This window comes from Borostomias antarcticus (assembly GCF_949987555.1).
Source record: "Borostomias antarcticus genome assembly, chromosome: 29".
NCBI classification, from domain to species: Eukaryota; Metazoa; Chordata; class Actinopteri; order Stomiiformes; family Stomiidae; genus Borostomias; species Borostomias antarcticus.
In genome coordinates this window covers 3,795,063-3,822,783 of record NC_140262.1, presented here as the reverse complement: position 1 = coordinate 3,822,783, position 27,721 = coordinate 3,795,063, and the positions used below count along the sequence as shown (strand labels likewise).

The following is a 27,721-nucleotide window of genomic DNA, read 5'->3' as shown; positions in this document are numbered from 1 at the left end:
TAACAATCCAAAGCCACCGGGATTTTGTGGGTGAGCCAGCTGCTGCTCCTAAAACACAGAGAGGGAAGTGAGGGAGAGAGAGAGAGAGAGAGGGGGCGGGGGGGTTAGAGAGAGAGCGAGAGGGGGGGGGGGGGGGGGTGAGAGAGAGAGAGAGAGAGAGGGGGCGGGGGGGGGGGGGGTTAGAGAGAGAGAAAGAGAGAGGGGGCGGGGGGGGTTAGAGAGAGAGGGGGCGGGGGGGGGGGGGTTAGAGAGAGAGAGAGGGGGCGGGGGGGGGGTTAGAGAGAGAGAGAGGGGGCGGGGGGGGGGGTTAGAGAGAGAGAGAGAGAGAGGGGGCGGGGGGGGGGGGGGTTAGAGAGAGAGAGAGAGAGAGGGGGCGGGGGGGGGGGGGGTTAGAGAGGGAGAGAGGGGGGGGGGGTTAGAGAGAGAGACGGTGAGAGAGAAAGTGAGAGTGTTAGAGGGAGATTTAGAGAGGAAGAAAGAGAGCCAAGACAGAGTGAGAGAAAGGGAGAGAGAGAGGGGGGGGGGGGGGAGCAGCTCTGCGCTCCACGTGGGACAGGAGGGCCCTGACCTCTCCAGACTAAATGAGAACAATCTGGAACTGCCTGTGTGGAAGAACCCAGAGAGAGAGAGAGAGAGAGAGAGAGAGAAGGAGCGGACGGAGGGAGGGAATTACAGCGCTCGTCAAGAGGAGAGGAATTGACAGGAGGAGAAGGAGGAGGAGGGGGGGGGTGGGGCTCTGACACCTGCAGCGGAAAGCCCCCAGCATGCAATTCTGGGGGTCTGGCCGCGGAGCGGCTAGGCTAAGCTAGGCTAGGCTAGGTGGCGGCGGTGTGCTCGCGGAGCTGTGAGGGGCCGCTCTGTAATAACTCAGGGGCCGCGGCTGAAAGGCGATAGCCCGGCAGGCATCGGTTTACAGCCAAAACGCGCCCGAGACTCCTGGATGCTGTGAGACTTCCCCCCCCTCAGACGGAGGCAAATTTGAGCGTAATCGCTGTAAGGATAGATTTCCTGTCTCTGGGTCTGCGCTGGGACCGAGGGGGGGGGTGTGGGGGGGGCGGGGGGGGGTTGGAAACGACGGACCAAGAGAGAAGGGATGGAGCGATGAGTTCGGCGCTGGCGGGGGAGAGAGCCGGTGACGACGATGTATTTGGGGGGAAGGTGGCGTTCTTGGCGAGAGGCTGGGGCCAGGTGGTTGTGGCGAAAAGGAGAGGGTGTTGGTCCGTTCCTGTCAAAAGTGTCCCGCTTCCGTGAGAGAGGATTATGGGAATAAGAGGCTTTCACACCAGCTGGCCGTGGAGCGTGTGTTTCACATCCTTGGCTTATGTTGTGATGTGGCTTCAGATAGCCATAATAGACAAATGCCTCGACGAAAACCTTTCGAACGCCAAACCACAACAGCTACAGACGGCAGTATAACAGATGAAGATCCGATACTAACCTCCCAGCTCCCCTTCCCATCCAAGCTTTATACACCCAACTAGAGCGAAGCCCCTCTGATTGGTGCATGATGGTGTTTACAGAGGGGTAAGGTCAATATTGACCCGTGTCAGCGCCAGGGCCAGATGGTGTCAGTAGCTCGCGCCGCGGTCCGACAGGACACCCCTGTGACAGGCCAAACAAGCAAGAGGGGCGAACGGTCGCGGCCCGGTCAGCTGACGTAGCCAGAGGTCACTGCCGTAGGAGGGTTGGGACCAGTAGTTTAACGATGACCGGGGAAGTGGGTTGACTCTCATTTGATGTTATTGGTACAGTTTTAACATCAGTAGTGATGAATAACTCGATGTATTTCCTTGAAAAATGAAGTGGGTATACCACATTGTAAACCCTCAACTATATGGGCTAGGGCCGAGGCTCACACTGAATGATTTGAATGAGTCGGGGATAAGATTTGTCTAAATTTATGAGATTTGTCTAAATTTATGACATAATTTGTTTTAATAATTGAATAAGGTGGCTTTGAGTCAGGTTTCTTGCCCTAGCTGTCCTCCCAGCAGAAGCACACACACACACACACACACTAACACACACACTAACACACACACACTAACACACTAACCAACGGCTTTGCTGTGCTGCTCTTTTCCCTTCTCACTTTCCATCTCAGTAGCACAGGATAGCATTCCCACAGCCCGTGTGCGCATGTGTGTGTGTGTGGGTGTGTTTATGTGTGTGTGTATGTATGTGTGTGTGTGTGTATGTGTGTGTGTGTCTAGCTCTGTATGTCTGTCTGTGTGTGTGTGTGTGTGTGTCTGCGTATGTCTGTGTGTCTGCGTATGTCTGTGTGCGTGTGTGTGTATGTCTGTGTGTGTGTGTGTGTGTGTGTGTGTGTGTGTGTGTGTGTGTGTGTGTGTGTGTGTGTGTGTGTGAGAAAGGGAAAGGTTCATTGGTACGTTCCCACCAGGGGACTGAGTCACACTCTGGGGCCGCGAGGGTGTGGTGGCGGAGGCCCCCGGCTGCACACACAATAAGCCCCGTCGGCCTAACAATGACCACACACACACACACACACACACACGCGTATTGTTATGGTTTCGTCTCTCCCTCGGACCTCTCCTCTGACCCCCCCTACGGACCCCCCAGAGTGATGGATGGCTTTCCTCACGTGGTGTGTCCGGCGTGTGCAGCCGGTTCCGTGGACCCCCGGGACGCCCCCCCCCCCCAAACCACCTCCAACTTTCCTCCCCGGTCACCGTCAGCGAGGCACCTCATTAGCCAGCTTTCTGGGGAGCTATACCCCCCCCCCACACACACACACACACACACTAACCCACATGCAGTGTATTGTGTTCCTGCTTGTTTTTCGCAGTGTCGGCAGACGAGGCTGGATTCTGTCTCACATCATGTAGATCTACTCAAACAAAAGGGAAAGGATGAGGAGAGCTGTGTTTTCTTTTTTCCTTCTGCTTACCGTAACAGGGAGAGAGGGAGACAGGGAGAGACGGAGACAGGGAGAGAGGGAGACAGGAACACGCGCCTGTGAGGCAGGGAGAGACGGAGACAGGGAGAGACGGAGACAAGGAGAGACGGAGACAGGGAGAGACGGAGACAGGAACATGCGCCTGTGAGACAGGGAGAGAGGGAGACAGGGAGAGATGGAGACAGGAACACGCGCCTGTGAGACAGGGAGAGACGGAGACAGGAACATGCGCGTGTGAGACAGGGAGAGAGGGAGACAGGAACATGTGCGTGTGAGACGGAGAGAGGGAGACAGGTACATGCGCGTGTGAGACGGGTCGTCTCGCTCTCTGAAGTGCAGCGGAACTCCATCCGGAGCTGTTGTCGGTTTTGAATCAGCCTCCTATTGGCCCAGACTCGTTAGGAAGACGGGAGGGGCGTGGCTCGTCTCCTCGGGTGTCCGTTACTCGCCGTGTACGCGGCGGAACGCATCGAACGCCGGAACTGGACCGCCGGGGGTTTAGCCGACGAATCCGGCGAGCTCCGCCGGCTAAACCCGGCTTAATCCCGGGGACATTAGGCCGGCTGGCCTCGGCGTAGCCGCGTCATCGACGCCTCGGCGTCGGCGGGCTGGAGGTGTCGCGGCGAGCCAGATCGGTATCGCCAGGACGTGCGAGGGGCGTGCGGCCGGAGAGCCTGGAAGGAGCTAATCCAGGGGGGCTGAAGTGGGATCTGTACCCAGACTCTACACACACACACACACACACACACACACACACACACACACACCCACACACACACACACACACACGCACACACAGGCAGATCATTGTGGGGGGTACTGGGAGACTGGGGGATCTGAAAGCAGGTGTTAATTGGACCCCAGGATGAGCGCGACGGGCTGGAGATGTGGGAGGGTGTGAAGTGGTGTGACATCACCGCCCGTGATGGAAGAGTGGGGTGGTGGGGGGGGGGGGACACTGACAGGTCCTCCATTGTTTTCGGCGGACGGCCCCCGGGGGCGGGGGGCTCCATGTGTTAGAAATCATCCGCCCACGTGCTGCAGACAGGGGGCCCAAGGGCGGTGTAACCGTACACTGGGCCGGTCTGCGGGCCGCGCTCGGAGGACGGGCCCTGATGAAAGACAGCGCGGGACGGAGAATAACACAGGCCAGGCCCCAGAAATCCCCCGCTGTCACGCCACCAGCTCCAGCCGCAGACTCGGGTTCCGTCTCTGGGGCCCGGTGGGAGTCGGGAGGTACGGGGGTGGGTGGGTGGATGGATGGATGGATGGATGGAGGGATGGCGGAGGTGGAGAGGACGGATGGAGGGCCCCGGGATCCGTTAGCCCTGCTCCCGCTCACAACGGGGCCCGGGCTGGGCGCCAGACTCTGTCGGCCCGGCGCAGGTGAATCCAGTCACACTCCGGAGTTCTCTCATAGATGGTGGAAACAGCGCGAGGAGAGGGAGGACAGAGCAGAAGTGAGAGTCTATGCAGGCTTCAGCGGAGTCCAGGCTCATTGTGTGGCGGTGTCAACACGCATCGGAGCTCCAGCTAGACTTCCTCGTTGCCATATCCCCGGACAGACACCTCAAGGCGAGGGAATTCGAACTTCCGAAAGCCGGCCGGTGACGTGAGACTCCACAATATGTTTCAGTCCTGTTCTGTTTTTTTTGTTTTTTTTTCACCCAGACGGTCACGCACGGAACCCGTTTTTTCTCTGATTTTCCCATGATTCAACTCTGTTTAGTGTACACTGCAGAACCCAAAACACAACCCCACACCCGACCTCAAACACACCAAAACGGACCCAAAACCCCGCTTCTGAGGCGTGAGAAGCGCAGCCCTGCGCGTCAGCATTCAACAATTCACTGTTGTTGTTTTTTTATGACAACACCTGTATTTGAAAGCTCCTGCCTTCTCTCCTCTAAAAGTTTGTATGGGAACCCGAGTCCTCGGAATTTATTGGACGGAGTTAACGGGAGCCCGATGCACCCTAACCGCCACATTTATTGATCACTCATGCTCAAACCGTCCCTCTCGCCCCGACATAAAGAGCCGTTTTGAAACGGTCTCCAGACAAGTGTCTGATCCAGTAGCTTAATCCCAAACCGATGACACCGCGCGACGTAGCGTCGATGCTACGCGGAATAACCCCAAAAAAGGTATCCCTTTCAACTGCACGGCGAGTCATCTTGACCTAAGATGTGTACATAAGATACATAATACTCTGAAGAACGCCCCCCCCCCCTTTCCATCCAGCGCCCACCCCCTACCCCCCACCCCCGACCCCGCACCAGACAGAAGATCAGTTCCCCGCTCTGAGACACCGGGGTCTTTGTTGCGCGGAGGCGAACGTCTGGCAGGCGTGACACCTTTATGACAGCGTAGGCCCCGGTGCACTCTGGGAGCGGCGCTGATGGATGGCTCCTCTGCTGGCCGATGCCAGCGCCGCCCCCGACGCCATTTCCCAGCATCCCTCAGAAGCCGGGCCTGCGCGGACGCGGGTCAGGTCTCTGTGTGCAGACGGAGGCTCAGAGAGCTAATGCACGCGGCGGGGAGGGCGTCTGCCCCGGGGGGGGGGGCGTCTTACCCCGGGGGGGGGGCGTCTTACCCCGAAACAAAGACCACTATCCCGCCTGGAGAATATGAACACATCCAAAGATCTGTATCTTTTGTTTTATGGACTTTCTTTTATCAGACGTATCTGTATCTCTGTTTTATCAGACGTTTAATGCGATTTAGATTACATGTGTTCGACAACGGATTGCCTGGAAGCAAAAACGATACTTTTACTGGCAGCATGATGAAACAGATCTGCATTGTATCAAAGTTTTACAGTCTCCCTGATCTGTTAGTAATGATTTAGATCTGTTGTCATGGCAACTCCGCTACTTAGAACACATTTGACGTTTTTCGTGGGTGTGTGTGTGTGTGTGTGTGTGTGTGCTCTTCCAGGCCCACCACATTCATCACGCAGAATAGAGTGGTCCTTTGTGTGATGATTCGTTGGGTCTTACTGCTGTGTGGACATCCTGACTCCATGTTGGGTTTGGGAAGAGCAGGTCAGCGCTAGCAGCCGGGGGGGGGGAGCGATGGAGAGGCTCCCGGGGCCTAGCGCTCCAGGTATTACACTTGGCCCGAAGGAAGCCTTAAGAAAAGGAGCTTTGCAGGAAGTGCCGGATAATTTAGCGTCGTGCTGCTCGTCTCTCGGTCCATCTTTGACTGATTGCGCAATGGAAATGAGAAGATTTATCCCTCCTCTAGGAGTCGCTAATCACAGAAGACTGGGGGGGGGCGAAGGAGGATGGAGGGAGGAGGGGGGGGAGGGAGGAGGAGGAGGATGGAGGAGGATGGAGGAGGAGGGGGGGGAGGAGGAGGAGGATGAGGATGGAGGAGGAGGAGGAGGAGTGGGGGGGGGGTGCAGCAGCTACTTTCACTGGCCACATTCTAGGTACGTGTCCAGGCCACTGCGCAAGACTTGGTTTCTTACCCTTGGGCACATGCGCACACACACACACACGCGCTCTCACACGCACGGACGAACGCACGCTCTCACACACGGACAAACACGCACACGCACACACACAGTCCAACCACGCGTATGTTCTTTTACACATGCATACGCGAACAACCGCACACACACTCTATCGCATGCACACACAGCAACCACATGTAAGCATGTTTTTGCACACACTCTTGCACACACACACGTGCACACGCACACGCAAAGCAGCCACATGTGCGCATGTTCTTTCACACTCTCAAACGCACGTACAGACGATCACACGTGTGTACACACGCACATAGACACACAAGCGTACGGTACACACTTTCTCTTTCTTGCACACACACACACACACACACACATGTTCTCTGTTTCTCACGGACAGATGCACACACACGCAGCTTCCTTGTATCCCTCCTTCAACACAACTGCCGTCTTGGGAGGATGTGCAGAAGACATCACACGTCTCCCCCTCCCCCCCCCCCCACACCCCCTCCCCGTACGGCCGTCTCTGCCTCGCATGTGCGAGGGGGGCCAAAAGCAGACGGAGAGAGGGGTAAAAAAAGGAGGACTAGATTTGCAGGTGGCCTAAAATAACAAAGAAGATAACAAGAAGGAGAGGATGTGTCCATGTCTCTGAGCCCCTGTGCAGGGAACCGGGAGGGGGGGTCGGGGTTGGGGGGGGGGTGTGTGTTACGTTCACCTGGGTCCATTTGGCTTGACGAAACCCAGCGTACTCCTGTCTTTGACTTGGCAGCGTGGCGCTAGGTGAGGCCTGTCTGGGATAGATCCTCACGGAGGATTAAAGGCAGAGGAATCCACCGGCAGACCGCGGATTAAAATATGAATGACGGCATTATTGAGATGACAGGTAACCTTGCGTTCGCGTCTGTCAAGTCTCGCGGTCTGTTGACCTCAGGTAGAACGCGGACGGGGGGTCGATGTTTACGGCGCGCGAAATGTAGGACAGTTTAGTAGAACTTAGGTTAGAGCAGCAAATATACTATGTCACCTTAAGAATGCATCCTGGCTTATCGATAAATCCTATTTAAATCCAACCCATTTCATGGTATTCCAGTAGTCCGTGTAAAAGCAAGTGATACGCCATAATGGTTTTTTGAAGACGAACAAACGCGTATAGAAACACACACACACACACCTTTATTATGTCATTAGTGTGTTATCTTAACTCTCACTCGCCGTATCAGCAATTTTCTCAGCGGCGTCCTTCCAGAAAGCCCCCAGTCAGGGCGCGGCGGGGGTCTTTCATGTCAGCGCTGATGTGTTGCCTCAGTAAACAATAACACCCCACAGATGGCCCCCAGCAGAGGCCCCGGGCCCGAAGGATACGCTTTCATTTCAACGGCCGCTTCTTAGCGCTGACCCTCACACCTCCGGCGATCCATCAAGTGCTTTCCCGCCCAGAGACCTGCTCGTTCCGCAGGCTTCAAAATAAAAGTCTCCAGCCAACCCGAACTGACTACAAAATAGAAGGATATAATATGAAAGATTTCTCAGCAGGCCTTATGTAGAATAGCTTACTGTACCTTTTTTTAGAAGGACTTGATTAATATACTGTCGACATTACAAGAATAGTAAATAAGCATCTGGTAAAATACACTCGGCTTTGTATGTTATCTAAATGAAAGCTAAGAAAAGTCAGAAAAAAAGACAATTTGCATGGCCCCTGTCAGCAATGCAAATACACTGCAACCCACACAGCCACAAATGGTATTAGTCTACAAATCAGGCATTTTTAGAGTAGCAACTGTGGTTTGGTTAAAATCCCTCTACTTAAATAGAGTATGTGGGTCAGTTTGGCAAGTTACCTTGGTAATCTTTGCTTTCATAAGCATTAGCCCCAGTACATTGGAAGGCCATTTCTGGAACGTTCCTGTTGCATCTCAGGGTGAAGTCACCGGCGGCTCATCCAAGCTTTGACAAATGTTTTCTTATGACTGCTGTTATGGAGCGTCCAGAGTAGAAGGTCATATTCACAAAGCACCACGTCGGGAGTTATTTAAAGAATGTCCCTCGTCTGAATCTGCTATCATAATCAGAGCTGGGTGGATATTGATGGAGCTAGCCTGTCCTTTATTTCCCTGCCACGGTCAACTAGGATCTGCTGCTATGGGAAATCGCAGTCCTCTCGAAGCTCAGCGTTGCGTGAGGTTATGCTGCTAGTTCTTCTTCCGAGTCCCCAGAGCGAGGGAATCTATGTTAAACCAATAAAACGTAACAAGATGTACAAGATTAATCAGAGTGAAAGAAAATATGTTTTTACTCCGAGGACGGACTGCGTTTTGGGGAATAATTCACCCTGATAAGTGAAAGAGAAACCGAGTATTTGAACCAACTGTGGTGTTTTGGCAAGCAGAGATCCCCCCAAACACAATACCATCAAATTAAATCTAATGCATAAATTTGGCCACCCCTGCACCTCTTAGAGAAACCTTAGTGGTGAAAGAACAACATTCCAGGTTCATTGGTTTACATTGGTGATATTAATACTATCATTACAATTGGACATGGTTTATTTTGACTACTATTACCACTAATACAATAATAGTGCCTAATAAGGGGGCTGGATCGGGAGGAAGCGGTGAGGGAATCGGCCTCCAGTTTTTCCAGCCCTCAGCAGCTGCAGAGGACTGGAGGGGTCAGTGGTACAGTAACACTTGACCCCTCCGGTGGGTGTGTGTGGAACTATGCCCCCCCCCACCCCTCCCCCCTTCCTCTATGTCCGTACTGAGAGGGCAGTAACCTCCAAAGTCTTTGTTCGACTGGCTGTGCCGAGCATAGGCCCGCCATTGTGTGTCCCCCGGACTCCTATGCCTTACCTCTTGTTTTCTTTGGGAAGCAGGAAATTGGATGACTGGCTACCTGCTACAACAACATCCTGTACTTGAGAAGCCGTCTTTTCACCCATACCCACCTATTATTTCCCCTTTCCATCATACGCAAGTGGTCAGCCAGCAGCCTGCTGGTCCTAGGGGCCCCTCGCGTGGGCTCGTCTGGGTTCCACTCGGGTTGAGATCAAATTGGCCCCTTCCAGATGCTTCCGTTGAAAATAGTTCGGGGGGCCAGATAGGGCTTAGGAGCCAGACTCCACCTTGTCAGGTTAATAGCCCTTCTGTGAGCTGATTGGAATGACAGTGATGGTGTGCAAAGTGAACATGATTCGCATGCAGCTCACTCACATCCACTTATGCCCATGTCAGTGCACGTCAGGTCAATTTGGCCCAGTCGTGAGGATCTGCCCGTAGGGTTTTCAGAGCAGACGTTTGGCCAGTATGAAAACATCCTCCAGGATTACTCCTCTACACCAGGATCTGTGTGGGCGTAAAGGAGCTTAATCAGATCTCACTTTGCTCATATCCCCATATCCCCCTCCGCATGAGGTATTAATGAACATAATAAGCCATGTACTCAAGGAACCTCTCTCAGTCCTTCAATCACTCTTTCTCTGTTTCTCTCTCTCTCTCTCTCTCTCTCTCTCTCTCTCTCTCACTCTCACCCCCCCGCCCCCACACACACATTGTGCTATAGTTTTCCTTTCTACAGTTGTCATATTGTTAAGTCCATAGAAATCCATAAATAACAGAGGATTGTCCATGTGTAGCCGTGAGGCACGGGAGGAAGAATGATGCGGGTATTCTCCACAATTTTTAAAGATGATTTATTCACTTTCGCAGATTCCAATAAGCAACATCTGCAGCTTATCAATACCATTCAAACATAGGAAAGAGAAGTACAAAAAATAAGAAAACTTGTTTGACAGAAAAAGTATATTCTAGGAAAACCTGACAACACAACTTTGGAAAAAAAAAAAAAAAAAAAAGATCCCGAGGCACTTATGGTCTGGCAATACTGAAACGGTTTGAGTTTTTGCAGGTGCTTTTAGTCAAGCGTCTTAAGGCCATGATTACGATATGCAAACTGAGAGGATGTCCTCAAACACAATAAAATCGCAAACCCGACAGGTTGTCGCAGACCTATAAAAGCTAGCGTGTGGACTTTGCTGCTGCTCAAACATTTTGTCTGCCGTGATGTTTATGGTTTTTATTGTTTCCCATTGTCTTCACCTCCCGGAATTGAATTGACAGCAATCGTGCTCTTTTCATGTGTGCGAGTGTAAAATAAAACTTCGACGTAGGCTTGTCTTTCGACTGACCGAGCACTTTAGTATTTACAACAGGAAACACAAAGGGATTCATTCGCCTGGAGGGTGTCAGAGAGAAGAGAGTCTTTTTTGAAACGCTTTGTTCCTGTAGGCCAATTGTCCAGGGAAGCGAGGGGTCGTGTGGCGTGTTGATGTCCAGTCGTGGCTGGCGCGGGCCTCGGGTCTGGTCACTCCGAGCTGGGGGAGGCGGCAGAGTCTATGTCGTCCGTCTCCAGGTCGTTGGGGGAGGCCGGCTGTCCTCCTTTCACTCTCTTCCACTTCATCCTCCTGTTCTGAAACCACACTTTCACCTGGAGGAGAGAGAGAGAGAGAAGGAAGGGGAGTTATCGGTCAGCGCCGTCTCTGCGGTTGAGAAACAGACGAGGAATGCGCCGGAACTCCAACTGAGATTGTGAACAGGTGATTGTGACAGCTGATAGCGGTTTAGCTTAATGCTAGCCAGGACTGCCTGGTGTGAAATTACCCGCATAATGTCTGCAGCGGTTCAATGCATCAGTGAGGTTGCAAGGATCAACTGTGAGAATAAGCAGCGTTCACGTGCGCCAAAACAGTCCAATAAAACCATACGTGGGTTGCTGTAATTAATCGACAGGATGTGCTTAGTGGGCTGACCGAGTATCATTACACAGGACTCATCATTTCCTTGAAGTTGGCTCCGCCAACACGTTGCCTTGACGACTCAGGGGAGCCTGTGCATCCCCCTCAGCATTCCCCACGCCAACACAGGGACAGATCAGTTCCCACACTATTAATAAAAGCCTCCTCTTTTTCTGATATCGTCCGCATGTACGATGGAGCGGCAGCACGCCAAGATATGTAGGACGCAACGGAAAAAAACGGTTATGGCGGTGCTGCGGAGGGACCCAGAGGCCCCGGGCGGATCTGGGACCCGGCTGGCTCGCGGTGGCCAGAGGCCTGGGAATGTCATCTAGGAGGAGGCTGTGTGCGGTCGGCCGAGGACCTGCGGCCTCGTTAGGAGGAGTGGGGACAGGGGGACGGGGAGGAGCAGACCTCCTCCAAAATGTTAGCTCTGTCTCAGCGGGGACAAGATCTGTCCTCTGCCCCGCTCTCAAAGACGGGACATTTGTTGTTTATTCCCTCTTTTGTGGAAGGGAATCAGACATATTCATTATAATAAAATAACAACTGTTAAAGTCTTTCAGCCCTTCATTGCACTTTCTTTGAATGAGCACAAATTTATGAAACAACCTTTAATGCAACACGAGGTAAACATCGGCCACTGCCATCGGTGAATGTCACCTTATTTGCCGATCGGCTGATGGCAGTCAGCAAGGCGAATATCGGACGATGCCGATTGGCTGATATATCTGTGCATCCCTAATTAAAATTGTATTTAAAAAGTATATTCACTAAGGTGTGTGTGTGTCATCTATATGAAGAGAGTTTAAAAGTGACAAACCTGTCATCGGCAATATTTATTTTTCTGCAGTTCTGATCATTACACTCGTCCTAAAATTACCATCTGTCTCAAAAAACTGAATTAATTCAACGTGGAAAGTGAATCCTATCACTACCTGGATGTATCGTGTGTATGTCCTCTTCAACATTTGACTGTGTATAAACAAGTCTGTGTTAATGCTACGGCCTACGGGGCGGCCATCTTGTGCGGAGCTGTGTTATTTACCTGTCTCTCTGTGAGGTCCAGGTTAACGGCGATCTCATAGCGACGCAGCCTGGTCAGGTAGTTATGGTGGGTGAACTCCGCCTCCAGCTCCCGGAGCTGCTCCTTGGTGAACGCCGTGCGCTCTTTCCTGGCCTTGCAGTTGGAGTCGACCTTGAAGCCGGAGTCCTGGATGTCTGGAAAACGGCGAGGGAGGGACAGAATGTTGAGTGTTCAGGATGCAACTGTAATTTGGTTGAATTTTCATTGCCTTACAGTGTAATGATCCTATTTATCCTCCGCGGATCACGACTGCTTCTTGCTAGGGAATGATATAACGTGAGAAGAAAGACTTCTCTGGACTATTTCTGCACATTCCTGAGTTTATGCAGATTGCCGGCGAGTTAATGAAGGAAATTCCCTTTAGTGCCAGCATGTGCCTTACATGCATTTCACTTTTAACAACCAATTCCTAATTTGCTGAGCGGCCAATCAGCGACCCAACACAGGCATTTATTATAAGGACCTCATTGACCTTGCGGGCCAACAAACTTAAACTACAAAGAGTACGCGTCCGAACCACGACTTCAATAAGGACCACCCTGTCCCTCGGAGCCCCGCCCACCCCCCCAAAGGGAGAGCCTGTGTGATCGTGTACCAGTCAACACTCAGCCCGTCCAGGGGCCACCAGCCCAGGCCGCAGAGGGCTTGAGTTAGAGAGGAATGCAGCGGAACATCGTTAAAGACCCTAACAAAAGAAGAAAGCCGAGGATGTGTCCGGCTCCGGCGTGTGTGTCTCTGAGAAGCAGGCGAACCGTCTCTGAGGGCCATGGAACAGTTAGCTCAGCACAACCTGGCCGGACCTAGCCTGGCCACCGTGAAAAATAACAGCACAATCACAGGTCATTAGCGTGCTAGCGTTAGCATTAGATGATCACAGTGGAATTATGTAAATGCTATCGATCTTTTTTCAACTTGTCTTCAGTCCGAATCTTTCCATTCACGGTTATTATTCACGGCAGTAGAGTTTGACATGAAGGTTAGTGCTTAGGATGTTTTCGATTTCTTTGCCCACATTGGAGATTTATTATTTTCTCCCTATAAAATTCCTGCTCTAAGCGATGAGTTTGGGTAATAATTGTGCATTTGTAGAAGACTCTAGAGGCTGATGTAATCTTGAGAAAATGGTTCTAATTTGTCAAAATGAGAAGTTTTGCCTTGTGCTTGCCAGAGAGCCAAGCCAGACTGTGAAATGGACTGCAGTACCTGGTCCAGATGTGACTGGGTAGCTCTAGATGTGTGTGTGTGCGTGTGTGTATGTATGTATGTGTGTGTGTGTGTGTGTGTGTGTGTGTGTGTGTGTGTGTGCGTAAGATGTAATTACTGGAGTGTGTTTGTAGTCTGTAGCTTACGTGAGAGTGTGAGCGTGACCATGCCCCAGAGAAAGGCCCGGCAACAGCCTACCTGTGGCCCCCCCACCTCACCCAGAGAACGCCATATTAGCGTCATTAAAGCCCCATTAATGACGCCATGTTCTGAGTGCGCTGTGGTCTGGGGGCCGTGTCAGAGATGTGAGAGGGAGTTTAGCTGGTGGAACACCTGGCAGACCACATTTTGTGGGCTCACACACCGGCTTCCAAACAGGCCCCAATAAATATCCCAGCCGAGGCTCGACCCAGCAGGCATCCACAAGACAAACAGCATTTGGCTTTTTTGGGGGCGGGGGGGAGGAGGTGCAAAAGTAGTTTGTCTTAATTAACGCTGAATTAAGCCAGTTGTAAATATGTAATTGCTTTCAAACACAAACACAGCTGAAAATGACACTTTAATTAATGGCATGGTTAGCGATTGTTTAACAGAGAAAGTTGATGTTTGTTATACTATCAATAGAGCCAATATTGAAAAGTATGAAAGTGTGCTGTTTTTACTCACAGTAAAATCTGTTGTCCTACTTTGTTTAAGATTTAGTCAATTATATTAAATATGATATCATGTACTAAAAGCAATGATTGCCAGATGTTGGGAAAATTGACAAAAATCATCATGCAATGTTGGTGTTATTTCTTATTGTTGGTTTGGTCACTTGCTCACACACTTGCTGTAATAGCTCTATTAACTGAATATTTCCCTAAGATAAAATCCAACAGTTGCTGTATTAGCTAATAGTATTATTTCTCCTCTTTTTAATAAAAGTTTTATTCCTTTGACACAGTAGTACGTTATAAATATGAATGGATGAGGCTCAAAATCTTTCAGTTGAACTGAGTGACCTTCCCCATCTGTTCAGCTCTCGTCTTGTGGAAAAGTAAATGAGAGTGAGCCGTACATTTCCATATCAGAACAGGACTGTAGCTACACTATAGCTATCCTGGTTTTAACTGAGAACGTCTACAGGGTATTACCCCCCCAACACTCCCAACGCAGGTCTGAACGGTCAGGGTCTCGAACCGGGAGCCTGTGGCAGTGGTCAAACGTGTTGCACGTGCTCACTGGGAGATTCTGTTAGGGCTTAACCGAAGGGAAATGTCAGTGGATAAGAATGCAAAAGTGGAGGTGTAGGCAAGTGATTTTACCAGACGTGGTCTGGCGTGTTTTCAATGCAGCGAATGGGGGTTAGAATAAGGTAACCCAAAGAAACAGAAAAAACATCTATATCCCCCCTTCAATTAAGCCTCCAGGCCTGTGTCTGTTGCCCTGAGAAAGAGGTCTCTTACACACGTTTATCATTCTTTTCCTTCTCTCTCTTTTTTTCCCCAGAGCAGCTATTGCATCTAGATTTTTGCTCGTGCCTAGGTATACTGTAGTCCCATGAACACTGACGGGTTATACATTAATCTACAGACATTTTCCTCATTCAAGCCAGGTTAGGCTAGCTGGGTTTCCATAGCATAGCTGAGATGTGAATTTAATGCCTGCGCCAGATGTGCCTATAGCGACATGCTTTGACTCTCTCTCCCTCTCTCCCTCTCTCTCTCTCTCTCTCCCTCTCTCTCTCTCTCAGCGACCATGAAATTGGGAATATTTCAATAACACGTCTATAGCCTGAAGGTAAACATAAACATCCCCCAGGCCCATTAAACCCTAAACTGCTCGTCATTAAAAGCTGGTGTGACTTTTAGGAATTAGCACTTCATGGATATCACTTACCTGAAATGTGCTTTCATTTCCAATTACAAAGTGAAATTTGATGAGGGGGAATACATTGGTAGAGAATACAAATTGTAAAGCCCCCTTTAGCCCTCATATTGTGAGATGAATGCTTTAAATGTGACCCCATTTAATTGGGATTTCCTATATTTCGTGTTTCATGTCAAAAATAGCCTATAATGGGAATGATGTCACCATCCTATTTCAGCCCACAGGTGTTTTCCTAAACCGCAGTTAAACATCCATGTGAATAATATCAATAGTTAATTTTGTATTGGCCAAAATCCATCTACATCTAACCTACATCTGTTATTGTGGACATCATCCTGGCATCATAGAGTATGTGACCCCACAAATATTTACATCTGATTTTATACCTGCGGCATCCTGAAAGTTGTCATGCTTTGTATCACAATACAACAATAGTCTATTTCAAAGATTCATGGACACTGTGAGAAGTTTGATGTTGTATTAATCATTTCATTCTTCTAAGTGCCCAGAGACAATGAGAGGATACAACTGGTGCACTTGCTGTCAATGCACTTGAGCTCTGTCAACTTTCACATAACTATCTGTTGAGACTGTTAGTCAAGACTGCCTTTTGGCCAGGAAACAGACGCCGAGGGTCTGTACCACTGCCAGCTATGACAGAGGGCATAGCACAGTGACTGGGACGACTGGAGCGATGTCTAACATCTTTTAGTTTAGTTTAGGTTTCATTATGCATTTTCGCTTTCATTTTGTGTGTGCGTGAGCAGCTGTCACCCTGACAAACCAGCCGTTTGCGCTGCTGTCGCGAACTAAACTGGTCATTTCTGTGTTTTAGTGCATCTCTCCCGTCATGGCCGCCGGTCCGGCCCCACAGGTCCCTGAGCATCGTGCTGGTCGGAGCGCCCGCGAACTCACCTGTCGTGTCCCTCTTCCTCTTGGAGCTCTTCCTCTCCGTCTCGGCCGACGACGCCACGCTCTGCGGCGAGTACTCCCCCTCCAGCCCCCCGGGCGCCGCCCCCGGCAGCCTGTCCCCCGCCGCGCTGTCCATCTCCCCCCCTACGCCGCCCACCGCCACCGGGGCGGCCGGGCAGGCCTCCTGAACCCGGCCCCGCGGCTCGCACACGGGGAACTGCCAGTCGGAGCGCTGGAAGCCTCCTCCGAGGGGCTCCTGGTAGAGTCTGTCGTCGCGGGGGTAGGCGGCGTGCGGCGCCGGCACCAGGCAGGAGGTGGAGAAGTCTGTGTAGGCCAGGAACTCGGGCTTCTGGTGCAGGGAGAAGGAGGCCTGCTGGTAGGGCGACTGGAGGCCCGCGCCCGGGACCCCGGAGTGGGGGTTCCTGACGCAGCCCCAGATGGGGCTGCCGGGGTGCGCGCTACGCATGCAGCTGCTGGCCGGCTGATCCATGGGAAGTTCGGCGGGGGGGGGGGGACGCACACACACTCCGCACACACACGCACGCTTCCTCGGCGAGTCGACGTAGCCCCCAGACGAATCCCCCCGGTGAGAGGTTGGAAGTCCCTTCAGAGAGCCTCGGTCTGCTCGCGTGCGCTAATATCGGGGGAGATATCCTCTTCTGGAGAGCGCTTCTCAAACGCACGTCATCTCCACACGGCACATCCACCTCAGGAATACTCACTCGGTCTGTCAGGCGCTGCCGGCTTTTCGGGGCTGTCGGCTCTCCTCAGTCCAACGTGTGAGGATGGAGGTTCCCCCCGCGGCTGTGTGTTCCCCTTCTCTCCGGGTGCGTGCGCACGTGACGTCCTACAGAGCCCCTACCGCTGGTCCGCACACACACTCAACACACACACACTCTCTCTCTCTCATTCAGGCTCTGAAGTGGCTGGCTTGTGGCTGGTGTGAGCTCAGCATCTACAACTCCCCACTCGGGCTGGCTGTTTTCACAGTTCTAAGGCATTCTTGACAATTGATCCCTCCTCCCTTTTAAACGGCATAGGTGGGAAAGAGTGGCAAGTTTATGGAGTGTAACGTGAGCTCACAGAGGCGGAGCTCCAGGGCTGGGGCCACATGTTGGTGCCTACCCTACCCTCTGTCCAGACCTGCCTCATCAACTATTAATCATGGGGGAAATTTTATATGCACATCTAATGGGCTTTCCAGACGCTGGGGGTTTTAAAGGGACATTGTCTGTAAAATATAAAATGAACACCCACCCACATGGGAGTATGGGACCGGCTTATTTCAGGCTCCTTAGTGCCTTTTGACACACAATTTAGCCCGACACTCTTTTGAGGAAAGTTAACCTTCACCCCCTCACTCGGCAGCCCCTGATCCCAGCCTGTCTTCTCCAATCTAAAAAGGTTTTTCTCTCGGGCTCCGGGGCGCTGCATTATACGCGCTCAGCCGAGCTCCACACACCCAAATCCACCTGGCAGGACTCCACTTAGCGTCTGGGTGATACGAAGGCTGGATTGGGTATCAGCTCTCACACCTCTGGAGAACATTTCATTTTTGGTAGAAATGGAAGGTGGAATTTTAGAGCTGTATTAAAAATAGAAAAAAATTCCCACAGTCTGGGAAGTAGTATATTGTAATGTTTTTGTTTTATGAAAGATTTGGGGTAATCAGTTATTTTACGTTTGTTGATTTAGAGGGAAAGTTGTGGTGACTGATGCTCATCATACACTTTATATATTAGCAGTTTTTTTTTTTTTTTGTGAAGACATTGCTGACCATATTAAGTCACATATTATCGAGTTTTAGCCTACTTGTGTCACTTTACACCATAATCCACTTGAATCATTCTGAATTTAAATCCCAAATACCACTCAAAGCCACGATTATTAGATTACAGGGTCTGTTTCATTTGTTCATTTTTCCATGACCCGTTGAATTTACACGACCACAAAGTGTACAGAATTATCATCACTTTTCATACTTCTTTGTTGAGGTCTTTATTCTTCCTCTGTCCTCACACTGCTCCTGACCTGTGTGTGTGTGTGTGTGTGTGTGTGTGTGTCCGCGCGTGCGTGTGTGTGTGTGTGTGTGTGTGTGTGTGTGCGCGCGCGTGCGTGTGTGTGTGCGCGTCCGCGCGCGTGTGTGTGTGTGTGCGTGCGTGTGTGCGCGTGTGTGTGTGCGTGTGTGTGTGGCTACCCGTCCACACAGCCCTCAGTAGGAGCGTGAAGTGTTTGAGGTCACACACAAACCCTTTCCATTTACCCAGCGAATAGCTGGGCCATGAAGCATCCTCTCTTTTACTGGCAGGCTGGGCCAGGTCTCACCGCAGGGAGCAAGGGTTACATAGCATTTGTGGTCAGACTGGGGGCCATCTGTTTGTCAGTGTAAATTACTGTGTGTTTGTGTGTGTGTGTGCGTGTGTGTAGGAGAGGAGAGGTCTAAAGTGCTCAACATGTAAGTATAAGGGGTATATTGGTTTATGATTAACTATACTATAGCTGAGCTCGTTTAAGCTTGTGTGTGTGTATGTATGTGTATGCCCCTTTGTGTGTTTTTGTGAACGTTAAAGACGAGTGTGTGTGTGTGTGTGTGCGTCTAAGTGCGCTCGCGAACGCGGAGGTGCGCGCGTGAGCGAGTTGCGTGTGAATCAAGGAGCTCTCTGCTCCCTCCTGTCCCGAAACCTGTCTCTGTCAGTCCAGAGGGGCGTGGGGGTGTCTGTGTGTTTTCATCTGATCCATCTTCATGACACCAGCAGGATTAGGGCCTCCATCACTCTCTGATGTATGACAGGCTGACCCATACTGACCTGTGGTGAAGCGCCAGGCTCCCTGGGCTGTGGGAGCCAGCATGCTAGCCCTGCTACTGTCTCTGTGGTGAAGCGCTAGGCTCCCTGGGCTGGGGGAGCCAGCATGCTAGCCCTGCTACTGTCCCTGTGGTGAAGCGCTAGGCACCCTGGGCTGTGGGAGCCAGCATGCTAGCTCTGCTACTGTCTCTGTGGGGAAGCGCCAGGCTTCCTGGGCTGTGGGAGCCAGCATGCTAGCTCTGCTACTGTCCCTGTGGTGAAACGCTAGGCTCCCTGGGCTGTGGGAGCCAGCATGCTAGCTCTGCTACTGTTCCTGTGGGAAGGGGCCACAAATGAAAACACTAATAGTAGGCTACCGTGTGTAGCCGCATGAGTGGCTACTACCTAACATCCAATACGCAGTAGATACCAAGTTGATTCCCTCATTTATGAAGTAGCATTGTCACACGGTAAGAGTGTTGTCACATATGTCTATTGAATATTAGGGTCAAATTTGTAGGATTAGTTTCACGTTTGGGGAGTAGTTTGTTTCGCCGTGTGTTGATGGCCTTGATGTGTCAGCCCTGTGAGCTCGTAGTAGGCTCAGCTCCTGTGGGAGGAGAGGTGTGATGAATGGAAGGTTTTAGCCATAGTGAAGTCACGTCTTACACACTCAGTGTGACTGGTGGCACCCCTGCTGTGTTGGCTCTCCTGATATGAAGCCGCTGCTGAATTATATTTCTGTGCAGTGTGAAGGAGTTCAATGTGGAGTCACCTTAGCCTCAAGGAGAATATTGGTCAATATTTTAACGTGTAGGATTAAGAGGTCTGATGTGTGTATATTATATCTAGAAAATACACCATTTTGTTACAGACTGCTGTAGTTATTACGTTTCTCCCAAAGGATCTGTTAATTGCCTCTGAATGGTGATTGGGTGTGAGAGGCAGAATAGCACAGGTGCTAGTAATCAGAACTAATTGCCGTTAATCAAGGTCCCAACCTCAAAACAGGTGTTATATTTATTTGCTGCTGTAAAGTGTGTGTGTGTGTGTGTGTGTGTGTGTGTGTGTGTGTGGTGTTACTATCTTATTGTACTACGAATCCCATTTTTATCAAAAATGTGATTATAATACTTTCTTTTTATCATATTTTATCCTGAATTATTGTTTCTCTATCTATCTATCTATCTATCTATCTATCTATCTATCTATCTGTCTGTCTGTATGAATCCCATTCTTATAGACACATACAGTAATAATTGAAGCCCTGTTATTGCTGAGTTCAGTGTGCTGGTCCTCCAACCCTCTCTCTGCTCTCCGCTGCTGGCCAGCTGGAGCGCCAGCGCCCTGCATGGAAAAACAACTGGACACTGTCCTCTAGTGGTCGAATAACATACAGTTGACATTTTGAAATATCCCATGTTGAAGGGACACTGCCAAATCACGCAAAATTGCCAATTAATTTCTTAATTCGGTGACGAATCACTGGCTGTGTTATCGTTTTTATGAGGATTTTGCTACATTTGAGGACCACATTTCACAAATCAATACTGAACGTGTTATTTATATTTGACACTGCTATTATGCAGTGTCTCTTCTAAATGTTTCCTTATCAAGTAATAAAGTAATAACGATGCAGTTTCTGTTAATCTCGTATTCAGGGGGAATGCTATGCAGCTTTGGCTAAGAGAATATGTCCCATAAAGACAAACAGATGCATGTACCTGGCTTTGCGCACGTCGTTCCTGAGGGAGCCAGGCGGCCTCTGTAGGCCTACCTGCAGCAGCACGAATCTAAATCATTCAAACTACAGAAATCATACCCTCACATTTATCATGTTTTACAGCACATACCAAAGTTGATTCAAATTTCAGGCTCCGTTTCGTTTCATGGGGTAATGGTCCAGCCACAGACAAAGGCGCTGTCAGTGCGTCGGGCCGTATCTCACAGCCCCTGACCCCTACGCCAGATAGAGGAAACTAGACCCCGCTCAACTCAGCTGCTTCTGATCACTTTGGCCATTTGACGGCACAAAATAGTCAATAAATCTCAATAAATGTCAGCCCACGGTCTTTGGAATCTCCACCCCCCCCCCCTCCCCGTTTGCGTGGGTGGCGGGGGTATTGTGGACAGTAGCGTTGCGTGTTCATGGAATACCTTCCTTCCTGTCTGTCTCGTCCTGTTCCAAACAGCGCCGGGCAGGACTTCCTGACGGGGAGGCTGGACACTTTGAAGGCGCGGACTGAGCGCGCTCTCCAGAGGGTTGACAGGATCAGGCTCGTCCAGCAAACAGCCCAACAGGGAACGCGTTGGCTGGGCCAAACACTTCCTCTGACACCAAACAAACACGCAGATCCCCCCGCCCCCTCCCCCCGCCCCCAGAAACACAGGGGCGCAGCGGGCTAGGTCTCCCACACCCCCCAGTATAGGTTTCCATGACACACACAGTGCACACACGCAAGTAAACATAAACACACACTATTATGGAGGCAAACACCCTCACTCTCACATTAAAGCATACAGGCAGGAACAAACAGTACACACACACACACACGTACACCCCAACATCTCTGGATGAAGGCTGGTTGTTTTTTATACCCCCAGATATGATGCCTGCGTAGGGGGATGCTGTGTCAGAACTATGGCATCCTGTCTCTCTCTCTGGAGACCCAGGCCTGTGTGTCTGAGCAGGGTCATTAATCTCCTACACTGGACAGACTGTGAGTTATTCGCTGGTATCTTTTTATACATTTACTGGAACACTGGCTGTACACGTAAGGTCATCGGGTCGGGGGGGGGGTGGATCCGGCCATAGTATGATGTGTCTTTGGGTGCAGAGGGGGGCAAATAATGGGGATTTCCATTTGTACGCATCACAGCTGTATATCTCTAAGGAAAGTGTTTTTTTGTTTTGACAGCAGGAAATGTATCACACAGGGTGAATTAGATATCGGGTGATTGTTTGTTTCTACCAACACGGCTTTCTTGAACCCTTTAACCTTTTAATCAGTGTCAGGATGCTGTAAAACTGGAGGATCAGGCCCTATCTTCTCCTCCATTTCTCAATCAGCACTGGACAGCCATCTTGATTACAGTACATGGAACACAGTCTGCCTTGGCCGAATGGGGTGGTGGGGGGGGGGGGGGGGGGGGTGAATTTATGCAATCTCTTTTCATCTTCTGAACACAAATAAATTACATAAAGGCTCATCAAACGGCCACGAGCCTCGAACATGCCAGGGGGCATGATATTATACAAGTCAAAAAATTGTACGGGGAGGGGGGAGGGTGGGGGGGGATCATAGGCGAGAAAACAAAACGTCTAAATTTAGCCAGCTGACGCCTTTACGAGGCGGGGTACACTACTGGAGCCAGCCATACAAATGTGAGTCACCCCTCAATCAAAACCGAAGAAGGAAGAGAGCATATAAAAAAAAAAAAACGAGGGCGGAAAGGAATTCCAGATGTCAACAGTAAAGTTTGTCCAGCTCCGGTCCGCGGCCACAGGAGCTTTGTGTACCTGCCCTGCTAAAGCCATTACCCCGCTCCGCTGTGCTAGGGGACCGCACAACAAAGCCAGGAGAATTCTCGGAAGCCTTTCAATCAAGCGCTCTCTGCCTCGCTGGTCCTGCTCCGTGCCAGGCATCCCTCCCACCGCCGACCCTGTGAACCATCGCTAATCTGACAGGGAGGAGGAGGAGGAGGAGGAAGAGTGTGTGTGTGGATGTCAAAGGTGTGGGTTATCTGACGGACGGTTGAATTCTGCGCCCTCCACGCCCCGTTCGGTTTTAAGGTCGCCGAGCTCTTCGTCGACCCCCTGGAGGGTCGTGAGCGATGAGACCCGAGGTCCCCCCCCACCCCCCCCCCCCATGGTCCTACACAGTCTAACCGCGATCTCAACCTCCCATCAGTGGGGGGGAAAATGGTGCATCACGTTCACTTTGAACGGAGATGAACCAGACCCCGTAGTTGAGCTTGATAATGTGATGATTGAGGCTGGTTGCTCTCGCGTAGCTAATCCTACAGAGGCCCTTGTGGCTTTCACTAGGACATGTTTTGCAATCACAGAAAGAGAGACAACCACAAACAAGTCTGAAAAAAGAATGAAAATTTGTTGTTCGTGACTTGTTCGAACTGCCAAAGACATTACTGACAAATACCTGTACCTCCAGGGCTGCTATCCAGCCAATGGACTGTTATAACAGATGGTTACTTCTTTGAAAGGGTTGTGGGCCATCAATTTATATTCTCTTAATATTGAGAAGTTCAGTTGCAGTTTATGATAAGAAAGAAAAGACAAAAAGTAGTATCGCATGACTAAAATGATTTGGTCAGGAGTCAGGACAGAATTGTTGGTTCACCATGATATTATTTGACTTCAGATATTAGACAAGACTGCTCTCTATTGGAAAGTGTAAGAAATGCGGTCTTACATTTCAAATGTGTGAATGTGATTATGACACTCAACAGAATCTAAACTCAATCCAATCTAATCTAAACTCAATCCATTGTAAATATGCCCAGCGAAATGAATACAATGTTTCATTATATAAGTGCCATTCCCCCCCCCCCCCACTCCCGAGGCCCCTGGGATCGATCGACACGTTCACAGATCTTTTCATCCTGGTCCTGCAGTGGTGGAATGAACTGCCCACTGACGTCAGGACAGCAGAGTTGCTGCCATCTTTCGCCACAGGTTCAAAACTCACCTCTTTAAGAAGTACAGCCTCCTACCGGGATCCTCCCTCTTAAGCACCTATTGTATTTATATTTTGCTATTCTTGCACTTTCTTGCACTTGCGACCCAGGAGGAGCGTCCGAGCCCCCATGTTGGCCACCGTCAGGCATCTATCCTCATCTCCTGAGAAGGCCTCGATCCCAGGCTCCGGTTGGAGGAGAACTTCTGACGGTACTCTACGTAGAGCATCTCAGCCGTGGCCCTCTTACCCACAGAGTCCCTCAGCTTTCCCAGCTACCGTCTGAAGGTGCTGCTCTTGTGAGATCTGGCCACGGTGCCCCGGACCAGCATGCACCTCTGATCAGCCAGAGAGAGGCTCTTGGAGACCAGGTCTTCTCCCAGCGCCTCAGAGGCCGGGTGGAGCTTCTCCAGGAACCTGAGAACGACGTGCCTGAGGATCGTGCCGGTGCTGTTGAACTGACATGGTTCTCGGGATTCTTCATCCTCCTCATCATTAGCATCATAATTCTCATCATTGTCATCGTCGTCATCATCATCATCATCCTTGTTCAGTTGGTCCTTCACCTTCAGGATCTCCTGGACCGTCTGGTGAGCGATCTGCCTGGACAGCCGGTTGACTCTGGCAGATGAGGCAAACTGCAGGATGGTCTTGGTGCCTGATAACTGGTGAGCACAGTTGTGAATGTGGTCCCCATGTTGAGGAGGTCATCTGCGTCCAGGTGCCAGGTGACCTTGTCCCCCTTCTTGGTGACCTTGATCCCAAAGAGAGACAGCTGGTTCACCACGTCATCCAGGACGGGCCACTCGTGCAACTCAATGACCTCATCCTCCAGCTTTCCATCGTAGATTGGGATGATGGCCAAAGCCAGGACATTTTCTATGTCCAAAAATGTCTCATGTTTCTGCTTTGTGCATTGTCTGTGTGGAACTTACATGCAAGCGACTGTTTCTGGGCAATGTGTATTGCCAGCTGGACATTGGATATTATGGGTGCACTAAATATTAATCTGAATGTGCGCAGTTTGGTACCCAAAATGGATAAACTCAAAAAAATAAAAAAAGAATATGGGTTAAATCAACTGATGCGGACATTATTATAATATCCGAAACTTGGCTGAGAATCAGAAAACCAGATACTGATGAAGATATAAACAGACCCAGGAAAGGTGGAGGTGTTGCTATTTATGTGAAAACAAAATTTACTGTCAGGGAAATTCTGTCTGAATCAATCTGCAAGCCATTGGAATTTCTGGCAGTGAACGTGGACATAGCGAATGGCCTCATTATTACCGTTGTTGGGTGTTATAGGCCACTGTCTGCCATAAATGATGCGTTGCAGTCCTTGATGTGCCTTTTATCCAAGCTGAACTACAGCAAAATTGTTTTGGCTGGCTTTCTGAACTGGGACTTCTTTAAACCACTATCTGATGATTTTAAATGTTTTTGTGACTCTGTTAATCTCATCCAGTTGATAAAATCACCAACTCGTCCAAATCTTAAATGTCCAGAGAAGTCCACTTTAATTGATTTGATTCTGACAAATGTTCCTCAGAAAAATTCAGCTACTGGGGTTTTCTGCGATGACCTAAGTGATCATTGTGTTGTAGCTGCTGTCAGGGACACTAGAGTCCCTAAATCAAAACCATGTGTCATTTGTAAGAGGAATCTCAAACATTTTTATGAGCAGTTTTTTTTTAATCATGATTTGTTTCATTTTAATTGGTTTAGAGCTGATCCCTGATGTGGAGACAGCCTGGGCATTCTTTAATGATGGTTTAATGCAAATAATTAATAGACATAGGAAATATAGAGTGAAGGGGAGTGACAACCCTTGGTTTTCTGCTCAGCTAGCTGATATCATTCAGGAGTGTATTGTGGCTTGGGCTAAGGCAAGAACAACAGGTGCCACCACTGACCGGCTAGCTTTTAGACAATTAAAAAACAAGTGCTCTTCTCTTATTAAGAGTGCCAAATCAGAATATTATATGTCTGTCACTACTGAAAATCGAAATGATCCTAGGTGTTGGAGCCATTAACCCTAGAAGGGAATTTTGTGGAATTTTGTGTTATACTGACCTTTTTTGATCCTGTGGAAGGTTTAGTATTTTCTGTTGGTACTTACCTGTACTTACCTTTGGATCTGATCCTGTGGAAAGAAATTATTTTTCTATAATAATAATTAATAATAATTTGCAATGGATAGTACATACATTTGTTGTAGTTTGTTGTTGTAGCCCATAGTATATTATGGTAGTTTTTGTTGATTTGTATGCCACCTACTGGCCTGGTGTGGTCACTGCACTTAGGTGTGCATTCCTTACTAGCAAGGGTTAAAAGTAGAGATGGCGGTCAAAAGTTACATACAGTAGAAGTTACATACAGTAGTGCAAATACAGGCCGCCGGACCCCTCTGTGGGAATGGAAGAGGTGCTGTTCTTGCTATAATAATCCAGCACACCAATAGATCGACTTGAAACTGATATTTTAATATGAAATCAACAACATAGTGGAGCTTTAAGGGCATGAAGGAATTCTATTTAATTTTTTTATTAAAAATGTAATTAATTAATTAATTTATCGGTTGTTCTACTTGGAACAATTCACCACTGGACAGCCACGTGACCTTGTGCGCAGTTGTCTGCATATGGAGCCCCGGAAAGGCTACAAGGAAGCCAAAAGGCTGTTGAAAGAGAAGTTTAGGAATTACTTCCTGGTTGAAACCTCATACCTTGAGAAGACCCTTAATTGGACGGCCATCAAGGCAGAAGATAAGAAGGCACTCAAAACATATGCACTCTTTCTTAGAGGGTGTTGTAATACCATGCAATATATTGATAACATGGAGGAGATGAACAGTCTTGGAAACATGAGGACCATAATCTCCAAGTTACCATTTTTACTGACCTCTAGATCGAAGGGAAGACTATTTCATGCAACAGCTCAGATGATTCCTCTCGCGCGCGTTCATCACCTCTGCTGCCATCTTAGGGGAAACACTTTATATATTAAACATAATTCTGTTTGTTTGGTATTTTTATTTTATACTTTCTTTATTCCAGAATGCGATTGGCAGGTTAACTGTAGTTAGCTAGCTGGTAGCATGTAAGCCCCCAAGCGACCAATCGCTGATCCAAACAACTTCACGGTCAACACCGCATGTTCTAGGGTCCTGAGAAATAATAAAAACCTGCCAAATGTCAACTTCATACTGTACATGGGACAGTTGTTGAGATAATCATGGACATTGTACGTACGTAGAGACCAAATGTATCATTATAGAGTAGAAGATGTAACAAAGGTCATGTATAGTCCATCTACTCTTTCAGGGAAAGGGGATTTTGATTTAAGCCTTGTAGCCACATGACCTTGTGACAGACAAATACAATTAATTTTAATTGGACCCTTGCATTGTTCTCAACTGACACAGAGGTGACTTCTAGTCATTGAACCTTATCATAGTGGAACTAGAACTCATATTTTGTGAGGGTCTAGGGCCATTTGTCCTGTGCTGTTGTAGTGCTTGGAGCTCTTCTTGCCAGGGGATTTGAAGGTCCTATAGTGAAAATGGAGGCCAGCGCAGAGAGAGCTGACAGCGTGCAGCGGAGAGCAGACTTTAACACACACCAGAGAGCGAGCAGGAGTTCTCCTGGAGGCCAGAACGGTGTGCGCTGCTAAACGCGTGCCAGAACGCTGCTTTGTTGTGACCCCTCTGTACCTCGCGGGGAGAGCAGAGCTGGCTGGACATCAACAGGACTGCACGGACGACCTGAACCTCGGGGACCGCTGACCACCAGACCTGCAAGGGCCAGACGCAGGGTGGAGGCGGTGTTTGAGAACGCCAAAACGTTTTGTTTCTCTTGTACTTTACTTCTGTGGACTTTTTTTGGGGGGGGTCTTCAGTATGTCTCTGCCAATGGTAACATTTGAGTAAGTACTTCTAGTCAGGAATGTAAATAGGACCCTCTGGTGGATTGTTTTGAC

At 49.7% G+C, this 27,721-nt stretch overlaps 1 protein-coding gene across 1 annotated transcript; it reads right to left on the bottom strand.

The window, feature by feature from the left end:
* Positions 1-10,754: 10,754 nt before the first annotated feature.
* On the bottom strand, positions 10,755-16,748 carry meox1 (mesenchyme homeobox 1; the record flags this gene model as incomplete). The annotated part of the gene is made up of 3 exons (XM_084459996.1): positions 10,755-10,877; positions 12,233-12,405; positions 16,262-16,748. The coding sequence occupies 3 exons, from the start codon at positions 16,746-16,748 to the stop codon at positions 10,755-10,757; spliced, it is 783 nt and encodes a 260-aa protein (XP_084316122.1).
* Positions 16,749-27,721: the final 10,973 nt, after the last annotated feature.